This window comes from Fistularia commersonii, chromosome 34, assembly GCF_037954325.1.
Source record: "Fistularia commersonii isolate RoL2024-O1a breed Wild chromosome 34, RoL_Fcom_v1.0, whole genome shotgun sequence".
NCBI lineage: Eukaryota > Metazoa > Chordata > Actinopteri > Syngnathiformes > Fistulariidae > Fistularia > Fistularia commersonii.
Genome location: NC_141317.1, coordinates 10,714,850 through 10,735,778, shown reverse-complemented (window position 1 = coordinate 10,735,778; position 20,929 = coordinate 10,714,850). Strand labels below are relative to the sequence as shown.

General features: G+C 51.3%; 2 protein-coding genes across 2 annotated transcripts in view; both read left to right on the top strand.

Moving 5' to 3' along the window:
* Positions 1–8,171, top strand: part of plxnb3 (plexin B3) — a 40,971-nt gene extending 32,800 nt beyond the window's left edge. Inside the window, 18 exon segments of the mRNA XM_086142108.1 lie at positions 82–240; positions 320–471; positions 544–644; positions 737–954; positions 1,253–1,431; positions 1,521–1,587; positions 1,679–1,825; positions 2,034–2,114; positions 2,185–2,263; positions 2,343–2,446; positions 2,540–2,627; positions 2,950–3,116; positions 3,909–4,069; positions 4,141–4,288; positions 4,372–4,436; positions 4,581–4,656; positions 4,735–4,809; positions 4,921–8,171. Of these exon segments, the coding sequence (XP_085998234.1) occupies positions 82–240; positions 320–471; positions 544–644; positions 737–954; positions 1,253–1,431; positions 1,521–1,587; positions 1,679–1,825; positions 2,034–2,114; positions 2,185–2,263; positions 2,343–2,446; positions 2,540–2,627; positions 2,950–3,116; positions 3,909–4,069; positions 4,141–4,288; positions 4,372–4,436; positions 4,581–4,656; positions 4,735–4,809; positions 4,921–5,025 (2,172 nt within the window). The 3' untranslated portion in view covers positions 5,026–8,171.
* Positions 8,172–9,544: 1,373 nt separating this feature from the next.
* Positions 9,545–19,809, top strand: srpk3 (SRSF protein kinase 3). Its single transcript, XM_086141563.1, has 17 exons — positions 9,545–9,685; positions 10,570–10,663; positions 12,785–13,590; positions 13,700–13,808; positions 13,890–13,977; positions 14,073–14,160; positions 14,280–14,386; positions 14,482–14,647; positions 15,674–15,699; positions 16,433–16,525; positions 16,630–16,681; positions 16,955–17,173; positions 17,436–17,533; positions 17,611–17,718; positions 17,789–17,858; positions 17,941–18,033; positions 18,145–19,809. The coding sequence occupies exons 1-17, from the start codon at positions 9,676–9,678 to the stop codon at positions 18,327–18,329; spliced, it is 2,412 nt and encodes an 803-aa protein (XP_085997689.1). The 5' UTR covers positions 9,545–9,675; the 3' UTR covers positions 18,330–19,809.
* The last annotated feature ends 1,120 nt before the right edge of the window (positions 19,810–20,929 follow it).

Sequence of the window (20,929 nt, the reverse complement as noted above, 5' to 3'; positions counted from 1 at the left end):
TGGAGCAGCACCCGCCGCCCGCCAAGTTCCCCGTCCGATCCACGCCCGCGACTGACCCCGTTGTCCCGGTAACGTCCCCAGGGGGAAGACCTGACCAGGGCCATGTCCCGACAGGAAGTGACGGCTCGGCTGGGCGACCAGGAGTGCGAGGTGAAGACCCTGGACAGCACGCACCTGTACTGCGAGCCCCCGGAGGTCCAGCCGCTCAGCCTGGACGACGGCGAGCTGCCCAGCCTCCAGGTGGGAGTTGGAGTTTCTCCGGAGGAGGACGGGCAAGATGGCGTCCAGAGACCGGAGCTCACCTCTGTGTGTGCGTCAGGTGGTGATGGGGAACCTGCAGGTGGACCTCGGCCTGGTCCAGTACGACAGCGACTCCCCGTTGTCCCTCGTCCCGTTGGCGGCCCAGATCGGTTTGGGGGCGGGAGCCGCCGTCATCATCCTGTCGGTGTTGGTCATCATCCTGATGTACAGGTGAGGGCAAACGTCTCCTTCAGCATGGCTGCCGCTAGCAGGGGCTCGCCGCTCACCGGTGTGTGTGCTCAGGAGGAAGAGCAAACAGGCGCTCAGAGACTACAAGAAGGTTCTGCTGCAGTTGGAGACCCTGGAGATCAACGTGGGCGATCAGTGTCGCAAGGAGTTCACGGGTAACAGCCGTCGGTCGGACCGGAAGGGGCCGGGACACGCCGAGGGCAGCGGGAAGCACTTCTTCTTCTTCTTCTTCTTCTTCTCCTGGCAGACTTGATGACGGAGATGATGGACCTGAGCAGCGACGTCGGAGGACCGGGACTCCCCCTGCTGGACTACAGGACCTACGCAGAGCGGGTTTTCTTCCCCGGCCAGCAGGCGGCGCCGCTGAGCCGGCAGCTGGACCTGCCCGAGTCCCGCAGGCAGACGGTGGAGCAGGGTCTGCAGCAGCTCAACAACCTGCTCAACAACCGCCTCTTCCTCACCAGGGTGGGTGCAGAGTCAGGAAGCGGTCTATTGTCAGGACCTGGTCTTACTTGTAAAGCGTCTTTGTGTACCGTGAAAAGCGCTATACAAATCGTATGTATTATTATTATTATTATTATTACCTGAGGAATTGGTCTCGGGTCCTGACCTGGTCCCAGACGAGGACCTGCCGTCGGCTCGGGACCTGGTCTCGGTCCAAGATGCGGTCTCGGATCCAGACCTGGTTTCAGCTTCCCAACCTGGTCTTAGATCGAGGCATCGTCTCAGTTCAGAACCCGGTCTAACCTCCCTGCCTCCGCAGTTCATCCACACCCTGGAGGCCCAGCAGGGGTTCTCCCAGCGAGACCGGGGCTACGTGGCCAGTTTGCTCACCATGGCCCTTCACGACAAGCTGGAGTACTTCACCGAAGTCATGAAGAGCCTCCTGCAGGACCTGGTCCAGCAGTACGTCGCCAAGAACCCCAAACTGATGCTGCGCCGGTACGAACAACTCGTTGGAGCAGGAACGTGATGTGTCTGATGCTCAAATGAGGCCTTTAACACTTGTGTTCTGTTTGTCTGTCTCTCAGGACAGAGACGGTTGTGGAGAAGATGTTAACCAACTGGATGTCCATCTGCCTCTACTCCTTCCTGAAGGTAAAGTCCACCTCCCTGGGTGTCTATCTTTGGTGTCTGGTAGTTGGTGTCAAACCTCTTCTGCCCGTCTCCCCGCCCGTCCTCCGGACAGGAAGTGGCCGGCGAGCCTCTCTACATGCTCTACAGAGCCATAAAGTACCAGGTGGACAAAGGTCCCGTCGATGCCGTGACGGGAAAAGCCAAGCGGACGCTGAATGACAGTCACCTCCTGCGCGAGGACATCGACTACTGCTCTGTGGTAACCTCACGAACGCTTAGGAGACACCACAGTATCATCAGCATAGAGGCGTCAGTGCCGAGGCTTCCCAAGAGTTAGCAACAAGTCGGTCAAACACATCCCCTTGTTGATGGGGACAGAAGGTCCCTGTCCTTCAGAGAACCTTCTGCGACACAAACACCTTCCCTCTGTTAACCCGTCGCTCTCTGTCCGCCCGTCTGTCTCCCAGACTCTAACGGTCCTGGTGAAGAACGGCGTGGAGGTCCAGCCTTGTCCAGTCAAAGTGCTGGACACGGACACCATCACACAGGTACCTGTCTGACGCTTCCTTACCTGTGTCGCACTTCCTGTCCCTCACCTGTCAGTGTCTCCGTCTGCAGGTGAAGGACAAGATCTTGGACCAGGTCTACAGAGGAGCTCCGTTCTCTCAGAGACCGGCAGCGGACAACCTGGACTTGGGTACGAGTCCGTCTCACCTGACTCACCCGTGTTTTGATTGACGGCCCTCGCTGACCCGAGTTCAATGTTTGACCGACAGAGTGGCGCTCAGGTCAAGCGGGTCACCTGACCCTGTCAGATGATGACGTCACTGCCGTGGTTCAGGGCCGCTGGAAGCGGATCAACACCCTTCAGCACTACAAGGTGCGGAGCGCTGACCGCCCTCGGCCCTCACCTCCTTCTTCTCAGCTTCTCCTGTGCTATCTGACCGCTGTCACGTCCCACCTCGTTCTCCAGGTTCCAGATGGAGCTACAGTGGCTCTGATTCCGCGCTCTCAGGGTTCGAGTGGACTCCGAGTCAATCAGGTGTTCCAGACCGGAGAGAGTAAGAGAACATCCTTGAACCTTGTAGAAGCAACACATCTGGAGCATCTATGACACATTGTGACACCTCACAGTGACAAACATCGCGAACCAGAAACCAAGGTTCCTTTGCAGCACCACAACATGGCAGACATGACCTGTAGACCCAGTGAGACCATTTGGAGACCCGAGAGCCCAGGAAGAAGGAAACATAGGAACGCTTCAAACGAGAGGAACATCTAGACCGGAGACAGTCAAGAACATCTCCAAAGAGACAGAACATTTAGAACCCAGGAACGAGTTCCCTTGCAGTTAAAGTGGAGCCTCTCTGTTTGTTGCCGTAGAAACGCCAATGTTGGAGGGCGAGGAGGAGGAGGGTCTGCGTCTGTGGCACCTGGTGAAGAGCAGCGAAGATCCTGAGATCCCAAAGCACAGGAAGAGCAGCATGAGGGAGAGGGAGAGGGCCAAGGCCATACCTGAGATCTACCTGACCAGACTGCTGTCCATGAAGGTAACACACACACACACACACACACACACACACAAACACACACACACACACACACACACACACACACACACACACATACGAGATCTACCTGACCAGACTGCTGTCCATGAAGGTAACACACACACACACACACACACACACACACACATACGAGATCTACCTGACCAGACTGCTGTCCATGAAGGTAACACACACACACACACACACACACACACACACACACACACACACACACACACACACACATACGAGATCTACCTGACCAGACTGCTGTCCATGAAGGTAACACACACACACACACACACACACACACACACACACACATACGAGATCTACCTGACCAGACTGCTGTCCATGAAGGTAACACACACACACACACACACACACACACACACATACGAGATCTACCTGACCAGACTGCTGTCCATGAAGGTAACACACACACACACACACACACACACACACACACACACACACACACACACACACACATACGAGATCTACCTGACCAGACTGCTGTCCATGAAGGTAACACACACACACACACACACACACACACACACACACACAAACACACACAGACACACACACACACACACACGCACACGCACACACACACACACATATGAGATCTACCTGCTGTCCATGAAGGTAACACATACACACACACACACACACACACACACACACACATACACACACACACACACACACACGAGATCTACCTGACCAGACTGCTGTCCATGAAGGTAACACACACACACACACCTCTGCCTGTCTCCCTCTCTGCAGGGGACGCTGCAGAAGTTCGTGGACGACGTCTTCGTGTCGATCCTCAGCACCAAGCGTCCTCCGCCGATCGCCGTCAGATTTTTCTTCGACTTCCTGGACGACATGGCGGAGAAACACGGCATCGACGACCCGGAGACCGTCCACATCTGGAAGACCAACAGGTGAGACGGCGCCGGTCCGACCGCCGGGCGACGCGTGCGTCCGTCTGACCCGTGCGTCGGTGCGTCTCCAGCCTCCCGCTCAGGTTCTGGGTGAACATCCTGAAGAACCCTCAGTTCGTTCTGGACGTCCAGGTGACCGACAGCATCGACGCCGTCCTGTCCGTCATCGCTCAGACCTTCATAGATTCCTGCACCACGTCGGAGCACAAAGTGGGACGGGTACGACCCGGCCGGCGCCGCGGTCCCGACCGCCACCTCCGCGTCGGTCATGTGACCTCACCCTTGTCTTTCTGCCCAATCAGGACTCTCCTGTCAACAAGCTGCTGTACGCCAGGGAGATCCCCCGCTACAAGCAGCTGGTGGAGAGGTGAGCCTGTCCGGGTTACCATGGAAACCCAGGCCCGGCGTCGGGACCGTGGGAACCCAGTCTGGTGGAAATACGAATCTGAACGGTCCAGGATGACCACGCATTCATCTGTGTGTGTGTGTGTGTGTGTGTGTGTGTGGACAGGTATTACAGTGACATCCACAGTGCCGCTTCAGGTTGTTACCAGGAGATGAACTCCACTCTGACCGAGCTGTCGGGGGTCAGTAGAGCTCCTTTGACCTTTGACCCTCCAGGTCACCACCACCAGCCAACCATCTCACCTTCTCTCCTCCCGCAGAGCTTCGCCTCCGAGATGAATAACCTCGTGGCTCTTCATGAACTCTACAAGTACATCAACAAGTATTATGACCAGGTAACACACACACACACTCACACACACACACACACACACACACGCACACACACACACACACACACACACACAGTGATGCAAGAGGTCCACCCCCCTCTCTCTGCTCCTCAGATCATCATGTCCCTGGAGGAGGACAGCTCAGGTCAGAAGATGCAGCTGGCCTATCGGCTGCAACAGGTCGCCGCCCTGGTGGAGAACAAGGTCACTGACCTTTGATGACCCTTGACCCCTGTGGTGGAGATGCTCTGAAAAGACTTCTGTAACACCGTGTCTTCCTGCTGTATGCGCGCTTGAGTGCGTTTTTGTGCGTGTGTGTGTGTGTGTGTGTGTGTGTGTGTGTGTAATGAGGTTTTTATATACAGACTCAGGAGATCCCAGTTGTTTAGACTCTGTCGGGACATTCAGCCACTCCCAGATCGATCGATCAGGAAGTATTGATCGGGAGAGGCAGCTGAGTCGCCGTCTCCCGCCAGGCGGGTCAGGCTCCGCCTCCTCTCGCTGTCGCTTGCGGAAGCCTCTCCGGCTTTGTAGGGTCACCATGGTGACAAGGGGGTGGGCGGGGCCGGCGCCGGCTGCGGTTAGAAACGGGCACAATGATTGGTCGTCGGAGCGGACCCGGAACCGGACCCGGACCCGGACCCGGACCCGGACCCGGACCCGGACCCGGACCCACTTGCACTACGTTTCCCTGAGTTCCCTGCCGTCCGCCCGGCACAGAAGCACAAATGTAAATGTTTCTAGCGATCGCTTGCATCGATTATTGATCTGCCGGCTGTTTTCTAATTACCAGTTTTTCTAACCGAGACCAGCAGATTCCAGCAAAGGCAATAAGAGAATCAGGGATTTTTGAACGGGTGTGATTCCAGCGCTCGGACGCCTCTGACCTCCGACCCCACCGGACGCCTCGGCTCTTGTTTTTTTTCCTTTCGGAAAGGGGGGTGCCTATAGAAGCCTGCTACCACGGAAACCGTTGCAGAGCCCGTTGTTTCGTGAATCTCGCCGATCTCTTTTCTGTGTTATTGACTCTTAAACGTCAGAGACGGCGGGGGGTTCGGCCTCCACGGCGGCTCCTCAGGAACGTCCGGAGGAGCATCTTCATCAACTTCTTTTCAAGTCCTCGGCATATTTAAAACTCCAAAACCAGCAAGAGACGGCGGGCTCGTCGATGATCTCCTGACCATGTTCGGGTCCTTTCTCCCGCAAGGACTCGGGGGGTCAAGGTCTTTCTTGAAAATGCTTAAAATGTGGATGGAAGGAGCCTCACGGGATGAGTTTGGCTACGTCCGAGCCAAACGGAGGTCCTCGCTCACGGACTCGGGGTCACCGGCCGCCGATGCCGCGTGAAACCTGGTTTCGTGGACCGAACGTCTGAAGACCCGAGGTCTCCAGCTGGGGTCGGGCAAAACATTGAAGTCCGACCTGCTGGAGAACAAAGAGCTAATCGAAGACGAGAACAATCGGAAGTCTGTGTGTGTGTGAGTGTGTGTGTGTGTGTGTGTGTGTGTGGTGACTAACTTATTGTGTGTACATACTTAAGCCCTATTTATTTATCCCAGCTGTGCCTTGGCGCTCGCAGCTTGGTGTCATCAGATGACACTTCCCGTCGCGGGACAATAAAACTCACGTCAACATTTGGCTCCCGACAATCCGGGATAGGAATCAACAGAGAACGCGTCACCCGTCTCCTAGGAGACAAAGGTGGTCGGCGTCTCTGACGCTAATGTCGAAAATGCAACGCTTGGCACGCCACAAAGCTGATGTTGTAGCTCGTAATCAGCCCGGATCTGTGAATGCTAACGAGTGGACTCCGGCCGCACATGTACGCTACTGCGGCTCTCGGCTGTGGAGCTTGTTGTCATGGTGTTGGTGGGACAGTTTTTGGACTGAACCGATGGAGTCATGGAAAATAAGATGCTTATCTCACATCATTAGTAGGTTAGCAAGCAAACCCAGATACTAACAGCACAACGGATCTCGACGTCGGCGCATGGTAGCGTCAGAAACGCAGGAGAGGGGCGAACCGCTGATTCATCTTCTGAGCACCGACTTGTGGGAGGTCGTTCCTCTTCCAACTTGGAACTCTTGGAGGTGTCAGCCGGACAGGAAGGATCTGATCGGCTCTCATGAGTCTTTTCCGCAGGCGGAAATTCTCATCGATTAATGGCCTTTGGAAGAACTTGGGCTCATCGTGTAGCGCGAGCATGCTTAGGATGCCACGATGTGCAGTACGAGAGTCGCTCTCGCCGTGAAACCGCTTCAACGAGCGAGCTAGCTGGCGGCTACCTGTTTCGCCAAAAATCAAGGACCCGGTCAGAAAACCTATAGTGTGATAACATGTGCGGGTGTCGCCCAAGACTAGCCGTTAACCAACTAAAGAAAGCTAGCATTTCTCAAACAAACAGCTAGGTTGTCGTGTAAGCTAGCTACCATTGTTGTGGAGGAGAATGTCTGCAGCACGTCTGTCTCTTCACGTCTGGATGTTTTGATGCGTCTCTTCCTCTTTCTTCAAACATCCCGCAACTTTCCACCTTGAAGCTGATTTCTAAGTTTGTTTTTTGAATCTGAAGATGCCTGTCTTTCCAACCTGTGTATCCTGATGCTGAGACCAGAGGAGAAGCAATAACAGTCATAGAAACGGCGGCTGAAGTCGTTGACAGTGTGAATCTAATGTCAGTGTTTGAGTTTTGCTGTAAATATTATCAGGCTGCAGACGTCGGAGCAGGACCCCCCCACTGTAAACAAGCCCCGCCCCAGCATCGGCAACGAATCACTGGAAATTCAGAGCAAAAGACAAACAAAAAAACGTCTGGACTTTAACAGAGATATATAAGCTGAGATGGGCTCCAGGCTTCGGGGGGGGTCAAAGGTCAACCTGCTGCCGAGCGCCGCGGCCTCCTTCCTCCTCTTCCTTTTCCTCTTCTTCTTCCTCTGATATTATGGCTGTGCAAAGTGTCGCCTTGCGTGTGTTTTGTGTTCGGCTCGTAGTTGTTAGATTCTGCATGACGATGACGGTGCTCTTTAACTCCACATTAGCTTTTGTATGGAAGGGGAGGGTCAGCCTCTTACCCCCCTGTTCTCTGTACAGTTTTTTAATCTCCTGACGCGATGAGATCGGACGGGTCTCGGCTCCGTTTGTTACCGACGTTTTGTTTTTTTTTTCTACAAGGGAATAAAGAGTCTAAAGGGTTTGTGGGATGAAGCTCAGCAGGTTTTGTACAGTTTGTCGTGTAAATGTGCCTGTAAATAAGGACGATGAAGATGAGGACAAGTCAGTCTCCCATGGAAATGTGCTTTTATTGTGGAAAGGCGTGAGGCCGAGCACAATTTGTACCATGTAAAAATAAAGTTATAATTTTACCATTTCACAGTGTCTGATGTGGTGAGCGGTCTGATTATATGTTCATTCACGTTCAAGCACAGTAAGATTCCGGACACAGATGACCATCTATTCTCTAAAACTTATTTCTCCCTTTGTTACCATCATTCGCATCCACTCGATTCGATGGATTTATTCTTTAAAGTTTTGTAAAATAGGGACGATCCGTTTGAAAACCTGTCCCTGCTGTAATTCTTTCACGGTGCCAACATTTTAATTGAATTACTTGCTAATTAAATTATTTATTAAAAGAATTAAATGCTATAAAATGAAATAATACTTTTTAATTTTACTAAAAATGTTTGGTAATAAAAGCAACAGGGACTCTTACTGAAATATTTGACACTTTAGGTCCCAGTGAGTGAACAGTAGCCCAATTGCTAACATATGTCTCTGTATGCGCACAGCGAGACGGTTTCCTTGAGTGTCAAGAAAGGCGCCTTCCCAAAAAATTTATCATCATTATTATTATCATTATTTGTAACTTTAAACGTTCTCTGTAAACGGACCTCAGGGAGAACTCCGCCCCCCTCTGGACCACAATAGTATTACATGCTAATGTTCCCAGGAATCACACGAAATGGGAAAAACTAAAAGCATCGACGTTTCTTCATGAGTTTGTGTTGTTCGTGATAAAACAAGGAGTTCCGGTGTCGCTTTTTAATATATTCATTTACGATTTAAAGCACAATATACTGAGAATAACCCAATACAAGTGTGGGTTAAAAATAGAATTTGTGTAAAGCGTGGATCATTCCACATAACTGGACACATAACATAACAGTGTGATTTTAGTGATTTATTTTAAACACATTATAGTTTGCTGTCAAATGTGTGAAAACCGGGGATCATTTGTAAACATCGATCTTTTAAAAATGAAAAAAATATTTCTGACTTCATTAGTTTATTTTATCAACGAGAAAAAAAAAATCCGGATTAAGTTCATCGAAAAAAATAATAGATGAACGGCGTAAGAAAAAAAAAAGATAAATAAAAAAAGTGTTCTAAATAAACTCGGTGTTCTCCACGCAGCGTGGCCGTCCACCGTTACTGCGCATGCGCGGAGCCCGGTGTCCGGTGTCAGCGCGAGCAGCTGTCGGGACCATGAACGGGCGGACCTACAGCGCGAGGGGGCACGCACGGCAGCCGCGCGCGTGGACCCGCTACTGACCCAGGACACGCCGGACCGGACCGGACCGGATCGGACCGGACCGGACCCGGGAGCCGCCGCTCCCCTTCCATCCGCCGCGGGACGAGAGGGGAGCTAACGGGGTGAAGGGACGGCTCGCCTTCAGCTGTTGTGAGACGGGGCTAACGGGCTAGCCGACTCCCTCCCACCTGCCTCGGGCGCAGACCGTCCCCGCCGGACGCCCCTGTCCGGGGAAGGTCCACCTGCTAACGGGGGGCTACGAGGCTAGCTGGCGGGGCACCGACGGTCCGGCCGGTAGACACCGCTCCGCACCGGCGCGCCTGGAGGACTCGGAGCCACGATGTTGATAGGTAAAGTCCCCGGGGACCCCGGCCCGGTGCCGCCGGGACCGCGGCCGGTGCGGTCCGGCTCGGTTCGGGCGTCTCATTCCGCTCCGGCGAAGTTAACGCGCTAAGCTAGGCTAGCTCGGCTAACGGTGCCAGGCTGTGACCGCTGTCACGCGCACGCCGCAACCCGCCGGACTCCGCTTGGAAAATGGGTCAAATTGCGAATGTTGGCACTCTTGGCCTTTTTCTTGCCGAAACCGCTCCGACGTTGGACGGCTGCTCAGAGCTCTAAAGTGTCCGGATCTATCGGCGCAAGTTTGCGTTTGATTTGACGCAAAGTTGAGCTCCGGGTCCAGGCTGAAGCCGCGGCGGCGTGTGCAGTGTTGTTGTGATGCAGGTCGGCTTCTGCAAGCCGCGCTATTTATATCACGCACTTAACGAGCTCCAGTGTTTTATTAGCTTCTTTTTGCAAAGCAAACATGTCATTCTCAGGCAGGCTGATTGTTCTCCGAATTAATTCCTGGATTATTTCTTCAGAACTGAGGACGCGCTTCAGTTTTTTTGTCAATTTGTTAAATGGCACCTTTTCTGGGTGCAGTTCGGTGTGAAAGTGACACTGGCTCCTCGTTCACACACAGCTTTCACACACTTTGACAATCCGAAGTCTAAACGCTCCAACTTCTACATGCACTTTGGATTGATGCAGTGGATCCTGATATCAGTGAGCAGTCTCAGTGTTTTCATGGTCTCCACTTCAGATACAATCACATGTTAACACCGACTATTTTATATGCTTCTATAACAGCTCGTTTTGTTTGTTTCAACTGTAATATATGCTTACATTTACCTGCCCCCCGACCCAACCCCCTGGCTTTGGATTCAATTCCTCCCTCTCCTTGTCTCTGCAGCTGTTGGCGCTGGAACCGGAACCCCCACCTCCGCCGGCAAGAAGAACCGGAGGAGAGGGAAGAAGCACCGGAGAGTCCGAACACAGGAGAGCCAGTAAGACATGCACGCACACACACACACACACACACACACACACGTGCAGTCACCAAAGCTAAATATAGGCATGAGTGTCAGTTCCAGCTTGGAACTGGAACTACCTTGAGTTTCCTTTCAGATTAATTTCCTTTCCAATTTTGGGAGGATTTGTGACCAGTAATTAAGATCTTGTTCTCAGTCACACAGGTCATGGTGAATTTTTGTCGAAATCTTCTTGTCTTGGCAACTGGACTTGAATTTCTTCACTTGAAACATCTTCAAGTGAAGAAAGAGCTTCTGTTTCCTGTCACATGAAGGTTGTTGAGCGAATACATTACATTTTACCTTACAGTCATTTGGCAGACGCTTTTATCCAAAGCGACTTCCATAAAGTGCTATTCAGTCACCGAAGATTCAAAGTACCAGTAGTCGGAAGTCAGAAGTGACCACTCAACCAAGTAGCCGTCTCAGAACCATATTAATGCATACATTCATTCATTTCATCGTTTATATTTTTTTCCCGGGGGGCTTGGGGGCTGAGTGCGACCAGTGACTGGATGGATTCATTTGATCAGAGCTGACAAACTAAAGCTTGGCTTCAAGTTTTGAAACTCCATCCTGTCTCGGAGTACATTTGAGGGTATAAACTCTGTGTTTCAGGATTTGTATTTGAATTTTCTTTGTTATTGCTGTTGTGACAAAGACAGAAGACAAGCTGATGTGGAGTCTCAGGTCTGTTGGTCTGTCAATCTGACATGTGTTTATTGGAAAAGAAAACCAACTGATTATCTGAAAGACTAGAATGCATCATCTGGTAATATAATATTACTAAAATATGATTCAAAACATCTGAGATTATTGTTTTTGAATTACCGTATTCATTACTTACTAGGAATTTTCCGAAAAGTAGGACGGTTGAAAATCAGTGAAAGGTCTGCAGGATTATTTGTTGAAATGAGCAAGAAATAATTTGTTACTGATAAGACATAGAAAAGGCCTAAACTTCATGAAGGAGATGTTGGAAGAGGGGTGCTGAAAGTCCTTCTCTTCTCTGAACGGCCTGGAGATCCTCAACTCGGTTTCTGGCTAACTTTCTGTCATCTTTTGGAGTAAAGGTTCCTCTACTCTGGTCCTCCTTTGCAGGTGTTGACATGATGTTCCCTCTGATTCATGATGAACACCATTCTTTGCTGTGTCATTATGACCTTCCCTCTCAGCCAGCAGACTTTGAGCTAGCAGGTGTCTCCATAGTTTGTCCACCTCACCTGCAGACAGTCTGGGGGATCATGTTTAATGCTAGCCTAGGCTGATAATTGCCCTGCTTCTAATTCATGGCTGATTGTTTCCCATGGACAGCGTTCGCCGTTAAACCCAAAGCAACTCACGTCCAGAAATAGGATCGGAATCATGATCCCACAACACACACACACACACACACACACACACACACACACACACACACACACACACACACACAGAGCTGCTCTGAGTGAGTCAGGCATTGTTGAAGTCGTCTGAGCTGCACAAAAATAGACTGAGTGTTTGTGTGTGTGTGTGTGTGTTTGTGTGTGTTGACTTTACTGCAGTATCAACATGGTCGCAGTGACATCATCTGGATGTCGCTGGTTGGATCCCTGGTGTTCCTTTGGTTTGTTTTGCAGGATCAAGATGATCGGTTCTGAACTGAGGTGCAGTTACAAATGGGGTCCAGCAGAGGGAGCAGCAGGCTCCTCTGGGACCTTTAATCAATACTGAAGCTGATCGATTGATCCCCATATTGACTGCTTGAAGCTGAGAGCTGGAACACCAGAAGACTCTCTGGCACCTTACTGACGGGCTTCTTTGGAAATAGAAGACACTTTTAATATTTCAATATATGACGATGATGTATAATTGATTTTTCCTGAATCATCAGGTGGATTTAATTAAAAATAAAACGTAATGTCCCCCGACATTGTTATCGTTCCCTAAATTCTAATGATCGGGGGATTGTTGAACTGACCTGAAATCAGTTGTTTCCGTGAGGAGGTGGTGGACAGGTGGTTTCCACACCTGAGACACATGACTCACCCAGGAGGTGTTTAACGTCCGTCAGCCTCTGACCTTCTGCTTCTCATTTGAACTTTTGCCCCTTTTCAGCTCCGATGACGTTTGCGACAGCAGCCTGCCCCCCCCCGAGCCCCCGAGTCCCCCCCCCGCCTCTCCCCCTCGGAGTAGCTCACCGCCTGGAAATTCACCGGCCGCTTCCGATGACGGGTGCGAGGTCGCGGCTGATCCTGGAGGGGAACCCCCCGCCCCCCTGTCCAGGTCCACTGACACCCTCACCCTCCATGACCCCCCTCACGCCAGCTCCCCCCCTCTAGATTTAGATCACGCTCCTACCACCACTTTGGATTCTCTTGAAGATGTTTCCCGAAGCGACCCGCTCCCCCCTCTGGTCGTCCCCCCGGTGACCTGCCAATCACCTGCCGCCGCCGAAGACCCCGCCCACAGCCCCGGCCAATCACCCTCTCCCGCTTACCAGAAGATCACCCACAATTCTTTCTCGCTGCCTGGCTTAACATTTCAAAACGTCCCCCACAATTCCTCGGCGTCGCCGCCTCCGTCGCCCGGCGGCCCCCCCGTCCCCGAGCAGTGCCCGGCGGAGGCGTCCCTGTCCCCGCCCCCCAGCCCCTCCCACCCCGACCCCTTCCTGCTCACCTCGGTGACCTTCACCTCCAGCGTTTCCTCCCACTTGTACGCCCCGCTGTGCTCGTCCTCCGCCTCCTCCTTCCTCTGCTCCCTGGACTCTCTGGCCCCGCCCACCGTGATGTCGTCGGCCCCCGCTCTGGCGCCGACTCCCCCGCCGACCCTGAGCCCGCCCCCTCCGGAGGTGACCCTCCCCCCCGCCCAGCTGCTGGGCTCCGACGACGAGGAGCAGGAGGACCCCTCCGATTACTGCAAAGGTGAGTCCGACCCGCCGGCTCCGGATAGTCCGCCCGTTCCCGGTCCTCCGGCGGCCCGGTGTTCCTCTGGTCCGGTCCTGGTTCCTCACGCCACGGGGGTCTTCTACAGGTGGCTACTACCCGGTGAAGATCGGTGACCTCTTCAACGGGAGGTACCACGTGGTCCGGAAACTCGGCTGGGGACATTTTTCTACTGTGTGGCTCTGCTGGGACCTTCAGTAAGACACACACTCTCTCACACAAACGCACACACACGCACAGTGTGATCTGTTCTCCTGAGTGTGTGTCTGTGTGTTTAGGAAGAAGCGTTTTGTAGCCCTGAAGGTGGTGAAGAGCGCTCCTCACTACACCGAGACGGCACTGGACGAGATCAAACTGCTGAGATGTGTGAGTGTCTAGAGTGTCAAACACCTGCGGTCTCAGGTGGAGCACACACATAGCCTGACGCCTGTGTGTGTGTGTGTGTGTGTGTGTGTGTCCAGGTGAGGGACAGTGACCCCTCTGACCCCTACAGAGAAACCGTTGTCCAACTGATAGACGACTTCAAGATCTCTGGCGTCAACGGAGTCCGTATCCTTCGTAGCACCTGTCTATCTCCTCCTCTGGTTGTCCAGCCGTTTGTCTCTTGGTCAGATCTTCTGTCTGTCTGTCCAGCCGTTTGTCTCGGTCAGTTCCTCAGCCTGTCTCAGATGTCTGCATGGTTCTGGAGGTTTTAGGTCACCAGCTGTTGAAGTGGATCATCAAGTCAAACTACATGGGGCTTCCATTGGTCTGTGTGAAGACCATCATCAGACAGGTATCTCTTTCACACTCTCTCTCACACACACACACACACACACACACACACACACATACACAGTACAGCCAGTGATGCTAGATGTGTGTGTCCAGGTGCTGCAGGGTCTGGACTACCTTCACACCAAATGTAAGATAATCCACACGGACATCAAGCCGGAGAACATCCTGCTGGACGTGGACGAGGTCTACATCCGCCGGCTGGCAGCGGAGGCCACGGTGTGGCAGCGGGCCGGAGCTCCGCCCCCCTCGGGCTCGTCAGGTCAGACGCTGCACATTGAACATCAGGTCTTCTTCTTCTCCCTGGAACTGCTGGCCGGTTCTCCGGTCCTTTTCTGTCACTCCTCGCCCCGTTTTCAGCACCTCACCTTTTGGCAGCGTGGCGTTGGAGCTGTGGATGATTTAGAGCCAGGTGCTGGACCTGACCTCCAGCTGTGAGGTCAGGTGACCAGCTACTGACAGGGGGGGTCTGGTCCGGTGCAGCAGGGACCAGATGAGGACTCTGCCCTGATGATTGGGTCCAGAAACTGTTGGACAGGGGAAGGATGAAAAGGACGGAGTTGTGGTCCGTTGAACACAAACGGGTCACCAACAGTCTATCTGTCCTTCTGTTTTAAACCAGCACAAACTGGATGCTCCTTCGTCCTGCTGTGCTGTGACACTTGAATGTAACACCACTTTAGGTTGTCCTTCCTAACGTTCAGTTAATTATGGGACAATTCAGAAGCTTGGACCTCTGATCTGTAGGCAGTCTTTGCTAATCTTCAGAAATGGGCTCCTGACTCTCATTCACTCTCTCTACATCTCCATCAGCTCCTCAGGGTTCATCCACTTGCTCTACATCTCTATCAGCTCCTCAGGGTTCATTCACTCGCTCTACATCTCCATCAGCTCCTCATGGTTCACTCTCTCACTCTACATCTCCATCAGCTCCTCAGGGTTCATTCACTCGCTCTACATCTCCATCAGCTCCTCAGGGTTCATTCACTAGCTGCTTGTTCTCAGCTGCCGGTGCTAATTGTTGCTAGCTCAGTGACTGCCCTCGGCCCCGGCCGCTGGTCTATATGAGGCGGGTGAAGCCGAGGCGATGATGTCACAGGTAAACGGAGGCTTTCATTGGTGGAGGGGAACGGCTCCGGCTCAGACCGCCGCGACTGGGCGTCCAAACAAACTCTGTGTGTTTGGTGTGAAACAACTTTTATTTTCCTGCTGGTTTCTACTTCCTTTCTGCTTCCTGTTTCTCACTTCCTGCCTTTCTGTCTCTCCCTCTCCCTGTCTCCCTCTCTAGTTAGCACGGCCCCCAGGGACCTGCAGGTAAGGCTCTCTCTGCGCTCTGATTGGTGACTGTGCCTCAGGTGTGAAGCATTGCAGGCTGATTGGATAGAGTTGGTCTCAGTCTGTGACGTCATCATTGGTTGGATGTCATCATCAGTCTGGGCAGGAAGTGTGTGTACGTGTGTGTGTGGGTGCGCGTTTTTGCGCGTGCATCTGAGGTGTGTGTCTGGCTGCCTGAGTGTTTGGTAGTGCTGTAGATTTAGTGATCACACACTGACACAAAATGCTGATGGAGGTCAGTGGCCTCTGACCTTCAGGTCCTCCAGAATCCTGCCGCCGCTCTGCCTCTGGATAGTTGAGGTGCGGTGGCAGCTTTATTCTCCCTGCCTGTCCTCCAGACTCTGGGCCTTTAGCTTCAGAAACCTCCACCCCGTCTTTCTCAAACGATGTACCTCCTATTTTGGGGTTCTTAGTGTCATTTCAAGACATTTCTATGTAGTTTCCTGACACTTTCTTTGTAAAACTGTCCTCTTTATTTCTTTGGTAAATAAAGTCCTGAGCAAGCAAACAGCAGCAGAGTTTAGGAGACAGTCTGGATGTGAGGGTCTTCATCAGAGATCCTCTCGACGTGAAGGGCTTGGAGACCGAACATGGTCCGCCTGGATCACTGCATGCTGCCTCAGGGGGACACGGATGCTTGTGTGTGTTACGCCTCAGATGTGGGGAAGCTGACTGACCTCTCGCCACTTCCTGTCTGTGTGCATGTGTATAGGGAGGTAAAATGTCCAAGAACAAGAAGAAGAAGCTGAAGAGAAAAGCCAAGCGGCAGCAGAAGCTGCTGGAGGAGAGACTGGTGGACATCCAGGTAACGTGATACTGCAGAATAACTACCACAGTTGGATGAGATACTGTGATAGAACTGCAGTACTTCCATGGATGCTCAGGCACTTATTACTGCTGTCTCATCAGAGGATGGAGGAGGAAGATGGTGCACAGCAACCTGAAGACACCGACAGTAACTGTGAGTGTGTACACTCACACACACACACACACACACAACTACCAGATTTGATTACCTTCAAATAAACAAAAAAATCCCAGTCAGAGTGTCTGACTGGCAAAATCTGGACGTTCATTAGAAGAACTAGATGATTGACCCTAAAACGTCTGGACTGTGTGAAAGATGACATTGTTTGACAGGTGGTATCTCCTAGGAAGGAGTTTCCCCAATGGGCATCAATAAAGTTTATCTTATCTTACCGGCTCTAAGTGGTGCCGCCGTCTGTGTCTCCAGGTTCTCTGGGCCTCAACGGAAACGCTTCCTGCTGCACCTCCAACAGCAAGACCAGTCCGGACTCGTCCTCGTCCTGGTTGGACGAGCGCTGTAACGGCCACGCCCCGGGACGCTTCTCCAGCCCCGCCTCCGGCCTGTCGGGCTTCTCCAGCTCCGTGGTCTCCGCCACGTCAGAGTCGGCCCTGTCCACACACTCAGGATACTCCAGTGGACGAGAAGGTGTGTGTGTGTGTGTGTGTGTGCGCGTGTGTGTGTGTGCGTGCGTGCGCGTGTGTGCATAATGCTTGAAACGGCTAAAGTAAAATTCCAGAAGGGTCAAACAGGAAGTGACATCACACCGTTGCAGCAATGCGTTTACTCAAATATTGTCGATGTTTGAACTTTGTCTCAAGTTTGAGCGACACTTTGCACAGAAAACATTTGACGATGTCGTCATGCTGTCGACACGATGCTGATGCTAAGCTAACTGCGTGTCCGTCAGGGTTCAGTGCCTCAGACTTCGTCCTCAGTCCTCTGGACCCTCGGAATGCAGACAAGCTGAGGGTGAAGATCGCAGACCTGGGGAACGCCTGCTGGGTGGTGAGACCTTCTCCTTCCTCCTCCTCTTCCTGGCCCGATTGCCACCCGACCAATCTTGGGTCCGTCTCTCTCATCAGCACAAACATTTCACCGAAGACATCCAGACCCGACAGTATCGAGCTCTGGAGGTCCTGATCGGAGCGGAATACGGACCCCCTGCTGACATCTGGAGCACCGCCTGCATGGTACACACATACATACACACTTGCGCACACACACTCTCTGTTTGATCGATTGACTGATTGATCCTTGCAGGCGTTTGAACTGGCGACAGGCGACTACCTGTTTGAACCTCACTCAGGAGAGGATTATACTAGAGATGAAGGTACGACTCTCACACACGCCGTCGTGCTGCGGCTGCAAGAGCATCACTGCAGTTGTCATGGTAACCCCGGTTGTGTGTTCAGATCACATCGCTCACATCATGGAGCTGCTGGGTCCGATCCCTTTGCCCTTCGCCTTGTCCGGCAGGTACTCCAGGGAGTACTTCAACAGGAGAGGTAAGAGCTGACGCGTCTTGGCTCAGCAGCGTTGATGTTCTTGATGTTGTACTTTTCCTTTTAATTACACAGCAGTTCAACAAGGTTTCTGACTGTCATGTGACCCCCCAGGCGAGCTGCGGCACATCTCCAACCTGAAGCCGTGGGGTTTGTTCGAGGTTCTCCTGGAGAAGTACGAGTGGCCACTGGACCAGGCGGCTCAGTTCAGTGACTTCCTGCTCACCATGCTGGAGCTCCAGCCGGACCGCCGTGCCACCGCCGCCCAGTGTCTGCAGCATGCCTGGCTGCACACATGAGCACACATGAGCGCACACACACACACATACACACACACACACACACACACACACACACACACACACACACGCACACACGTGTGCCATGTGGACTTTTTGGCCCAGACCGTCCCGATTCCTTCACAGACCCGATCGATTGGCCGATCGATCGGGTCTGTTTATATGAAGTTTAGTTTCACCGTCTCGTCACGATGATGTCGCCCGTCGGCTGCGTCGTTCACTTAGACATGTGATGTGATGCAATAAGCTGCTGACCTCTGACCCCTGTCAACTGAAGCTGCTCCGCCTCCCTGTTTTACTGGATTCTGCTGTTTTTGTTTTGTTTCTTTTTGATCCTGTTGTTTAGTTTGTCAAACTCGGAGGGGCGGAGCTTCAGAAGCCAGATCAGATCTGTCGGACCACACGGGCTTGGCCGACCCTTCCCATTTTTCTGCCCTTGTCCTCCGAGGCAACTTCGACGTTACTCTTCCTGCCACTGTTTATCAGTCCTGTGATTATTGACGATTGATCAGATGCGTGCTCAGACCCGACCTCAAGCTCACGTGTCACAGTACGCCATAAGCAACGCCTCGACGTCCGTGTCCGAATTAATGATCTTCAATTTCATCGTCACTCATTTTCATGTCCGAATGAAAATCATGAAATGAACAGGAGAGAGAAGAGGAGAGAGATTTGTCTCCTAACAAGACGAATATTGTGAAAATGGAAGTGTCCTAAGGGAGGAGCTGGAAATGACAGTTCCAAGTTTTGGTCGATCCAGTCAACAGTGTCTGGAATGGTAAAGGGAAGAACATCTGAATAATCCCAGAAGACAAACCAAACCTGCACCTACTGGGATATGTGTGAGAACTTAATGAAAATATGTTCCAATAATGAATTCATACAAATCCAAACCAAGTCAACAGGAGAATCCTCCAGCAGGTGGAGGTGGTCACCTGACCTATTGGATCAGAAGTGAAGCCTCTTCAGGACACAGCTGGGAGAACAAATAGGAGTTTGGAAGAAGAACTTTTGAAATGATAAATATCTTTGAAGAAATAGACTGAAAACAGCCAATGTGTTGGCGGAAATCAAGAACAAGCAGGGAATGACCTGTAAAGTGTCAGCGTGGAGCGAGGAGGTGGCTGCGTTGAGCTGCTTGTCAGGCTGAGGGTTCATTTCAAAGTCCAACTCATAAAGACTCTCAAATCTCGAAAATGCTGAAAACGTCCTGAAAGCCCCAGCCATGGAATCTGACCAAAAAACTGACCGGAAAAAGAAGGAATGGGCTTCAGAAGACGAGGGTCCGACGACCTTTCCCCGCCGGCTGATGGCGGTACTTCAGTCTGTAGCTCGCTGACCTCTGACCTCCTGAAGTCATGTGATAACTAGTGCCTTGAAATGACCCTTGACCCTACCAGTGACCTGACCTGAAGTTTTTTTTTTTTTCTACATGTCTGTCTGTGTGGAAAGTTTCTGTCAAATAAAGAGAAATGAAAGCATGTTGTCTGATGACTTTTGACCTCTGCTGTTGGTCAGAAATAAAATCTTCTGTTTGAAATGGCCCCAAATAAACAGGCAGACTCAGTATAACGGACAATAAGGAAGACAGTAAATGAGTTCATCGATTCAACCCAAGCGTTACCTGAAATAAACGTTTGTTGCCAGTTTGTCCATCAATCCAGAGATTTCTGTTTTTCAAGATTGGTCTGACACTGAAATTATGTGATTTAGTTTATTCGTTTGGATGTATGTGTTTTTTGATCATGCAAATATTAGTTTAGTTTTCTCCTGTGGAGATTGAAAAGAGGTAGCCCCTTGCTGTCTATGGCCGTGTTTACCCCGCAGAGGTACTACATTACCCACAATCCCACGTAGTAACAAGGGCGCCTCTGATTGGTGGAGGTCTCTTCAGGCCCACGACTTCAAGCTGTCAAGTTTTCCGCTAGCTCCGAACTGGTAAATAACCTTGACAATGACGATAAAAGCGTTTTCATTCCGTTAAACTTCGATCGGTATTTTCTCAGTAATTATCACTCGTGTTATCGGTGTTCAGGTTTTCACTCCCGTGAGTCTTTTTCACCGAAAAGTTGAGGAGAAAAGGGACGAAGGGAAGGCGCGCTGCTAGCATGTAGCCTCCACGGGGCTAAACCCGGGAAATGGCGGGGAGAATTCTTATTGTTTTTTTTGTTGGTTTTTAATTTTTATTGAACATATATTATATAAACAGACAAAACATATGAACAAACAAACATGGCTAAATAGAATCGAATTTCAATTATAGTAATAGGCATGAGGAAACAAAAGGACATTCATCTTGTATGCAATCAATTAACTGTAAATTAACTCTTAAAGACCTGTGACAAATGTTTGATTTTAGAAACAAGGGGGGAAAAATAATAACTTAAAATAATAATAATAATAATAAATGAAGAATAAAAAAATTAAAATGGCAAGGGAAATAGAATATGTATTTAACTCAGTGGATCTAAAGGAATATTGGTAAAAAATATATATTTTTTGGTTTGTGGATTTTTCCATACGCTTTAAAGAGTTTTTATATAATTCAAAATCTTTAAGAAATAATGTAAAATTGTGGGGAACATTTTTGCATTACATTG

Bases quoted from the DNA above. Each gene is read 5' to 3' on its own strand.
- srpk3 (XM_086141563.1), top strand. The intron at 14,161-14,279 runs GTATCCTTCGTA...AGCCTGTCTCAG, and splicing joins CTCTGGCGTCAACGGAGTCC to ATGTCTGCATGGTTCTGGAG. The intron at 15,700-16,432 runs GTAAGGCTCTCT...GCATGTGTATAG, and splicing joins CGGCCCCCAGGGACCTGCAG to GGAGGTAAAATGTCCAAGAA.